The sequence below is a fragment of the Sorex fumeus genome, unplaced genomic scaffold (assembly GCF_029834395.1).
Source record: "Sorex fumeus unplaced genomic scaffold, SorFum_2.1 ptg000022l, whole genome shotgun sequence".
NCBI lineage: Eukaryota > Metazoa > Chordata > Mammalia > Eulipotyphla > Soricidae > Sorex > Sorex fumeus.
In genome coordinates, this window is record NW_026606079.1 from 2,317,909 (window position 1) to 2,320,618 (window position 2,710).

Below are 2,710 nucleotides of genomic sequence, written 5' to 3' on the forward strand. Positions count from 1 at the left end.
ATCGCCCCACTCGGGCCTCACTGGCTCCCAAAGCACTTGAGGCGACTCCTGCATAATGTCCAAAAATTGACACTTTTGTTTTTCTCTGTTTGGGGGCCACACCCAGTGATACTGGTTGCCTGGGGCTTACTCCCAGCCTGCAGTTCTGGGGCCCAGCTCTCTCTCAGGGCGGGCTGTGTTCTCCGCACACCCAGCAGGGCAGGGCTCCTGGTGCCTGCCTCTGCTCAGCAGGCAGGAGCAACTTTGGGCCAACAGGTGGGGCCAGGAAGGTGCTTCTGGGGGCCCCCTGCCGGCTCCCATCCCACCTCCCCATTCCAGGGAGAAGGAGAAAAAGACCTCTCGCCAGCCCTCCCCACCCGCCTCTAATGTCAGTGTATGTATAATGTTAAAACCCACCCTTGGGGCCAGAGAATGAAGCTGTTGAGTGTCTTGGAGGTGGCCAAACTGTCTTGGCATCGTATGGTCTCATGAACCCCCCAAGAGTGATCCCTGAGCAGTCAGGTTTGGCTCCAAAAACAGAAAGTAAAAAGTAAAAAATCCACCCTTGTACCCCCAAATCCCATATAATTTCAACAAAATTCTCGTGTTTCTAATACTCCCATAGAAATCAAATAGAGCCCTCATTTTACGGATCACTGTAACGAAAATTTGTTAAATTTCAAAGTAGAGACATAGCTGAGATTTCTTATTTCAGAAGTGCTGAAATGATGAAGTTGGGTTCGGTAAAATCGCTAATTTGAACTAGTAAGCTACTGCAAACATGTTGGCAAGGGGGGCTGGAGCCGGGCCAGCCCAGAGGCGCTTGACTCGCCTGTGGGCAACCTGGGTTCAACCCCTCAGGCACCACAGGGTGTGGCCAAAAAAAAAAAAAGAAAAAGACACAAGTCACGTGTATTTATTTGGTTGGTTTTGTTTCGGCCCGCTAAAGCCAGGGCTTTACCCTTCACCCGCGGTACCATCCCTCGGTGCTGAGATACTATTTTTAACGCATTTAATTGTGCCTGGCTGGTAATGCCCGTCGCGTGGAGCACCAGAACCCTCAGGGCGGGTCTCTCGAGCTGAAACCAGCCTGGAAAAGGCCACTTTTCGGGGGAAAAACAAAAACAAAACACAAAGAGGGGGCCACGTCGCGCGGGCCATCCACGTTCCCTGGAAAAGAACTGGACAACAGGGCGAGCGGCGCTTCCAGACAGCAGAGGACCCAGAAACGTGTGGAGTCGTTTTATTTGCCAGAATCGACTCTGGGCTACAAGCGCAAGCGGGGGGCCGGCCGGGCCGGGCAGGGCAGGGCAGGGCAGGGCAGGGCAGGGCAGGACAGGGCAGGGGGCCGCCGGGCCCCGCGCGCGCGCGCTGCATCTGGAAGGCACGGAGAGGCCGGGTCCCCGCGGGTGTGGACGCGAACGATCCGCTTAACCCTCAACAGTTCGCGTCCCATCTCCCACGTCGGCTCGACTCTCGGGGGGCTGGTGGCGGCGGGGCCGGGGACTCAGGCGGCTGCCGGGTCCGGGTCCAGGTCCGGGCGGGGGCGGGCGGGCGGCGCTGGCGGCGGGGGCGCGGGCGCGGGCTCAGCCGATGAAGCGCTCGGCCGGCCAGGTCTGCACGCTCGGGGGCACGCGGGCCACGGCGGCCGGGCGCGGGGCCAGCGCCTCCATCTCGCGCACCACCTGCGTGAACACTAGGTCCACCAGCATCTTGCTCTTGGCCGTGACCTCCAGGAACGGGCAGCTCCACTCGCGGGCCAGCTCGAAGCCGCGCGCCGGCAGCACCTCGCGGTCGGCGTCCAGGTCGGCCTTGGTGCCCACCAGCACCAGCGGCACGGCCTTGGCGCCCCGCAGCCGGCCCATGCGCGCGCGCAGCGGCCGCACCGCCTCGAACGAGGCCTCGCTGCACACGCTGTAGAGCACCACGAAGCCGTCGCTGTTCTTGATGTACAGGTCCTTGAGCGTGACCAGGTGCTCGGCGCCCACCGTGTCCACGATCTCCAGCAGCGCGGGCGCGCGGTTCACCTCGATCACCTTGCTGAACAGGTCCTCCACCGACGGCTCGCACTGCTCGGGGAAGCGGCCGCAGGCGAACTGCGTGGCCAGCGCCGTCTTGCCCACGGCCACGCTGCCCAGGAGCACCACCCGGTAGTCCCTGGCGGGCCGCAGCGCCGCGGTGGCCATGGCCGAGCTGGACGCGGAATGGCGCGCGCCGGCGGCGGCGGCGGAGGGGCGTGGGGGGCCGAGGGCGGGCAGAGGAAGTGCGGGGGCCGGCCGGGGCGCCGTGGGGAGGGGACACGGCCGCCCCGCCCCCCGCACCCCTGCGCCCGCCGGGAGAGGGGCGCCCGCCCCCCGGGGTAACCCGATGCCGCGCGGCGCCTGGGCCGGAAGCCGGGAGGCCACGGCGCTCAAGGTCAGCGGGGGGCGGGGGCGCGCCCGGACCCGGCCGGACCCGGCCGGACCGAGTGGCCGTCGTCGGGAGACCGCCCGGAGCGCCCCGGTTCCGAGCCGGGAAGCCTGGCCCGGGCTGGAGCTGGGTCCCCCGGGCGCCCCCAGCCCGCCTACGCCCCTCCCGAGTGGACCCCCAGCAGCCCACCCCGGCCTCGGCCCCGTGGGACCCCGCAGGCAGGCCGGGGAAGGCCGAGAGCTGAATGCGAGTGACCCCCAGAAGCGGGGCCCCCAGGCCCCTTCGGCCACCTTTCGGGCCAGGGGAAAGGCGGGAGCACGCC

At 65.8% G+C, this 2,710-nt stretch overlaps 1 protein-coding gene across 1 annotated transcript; it reads right to left on the bottom strand.

Annotated features, from left to right (window-relative positions):
* Positions 1 to 1,217: 1,217 nt before the first annotated feature.
* LOC130023253 (ras-related protein Rap-2c-like) lies at positions 1,218 to 2,279 on the bottom strand. Its single transcript, XM_056113767.1, has one exon. It carries the CDS (start codon positions 2,163 to 2,165, stop codon positions 1,566 to 1,568), a length of 600 nt encoding a protein of 199 aa, XP_055969742.1. The 5' UTR covers positions 2,166 to 2,279; the 3' UTR covers positions 1,218 to 1,565.
* Between the last annotated feature and the right edge of the window lie 431 nt (positions 2,280 to 2,710).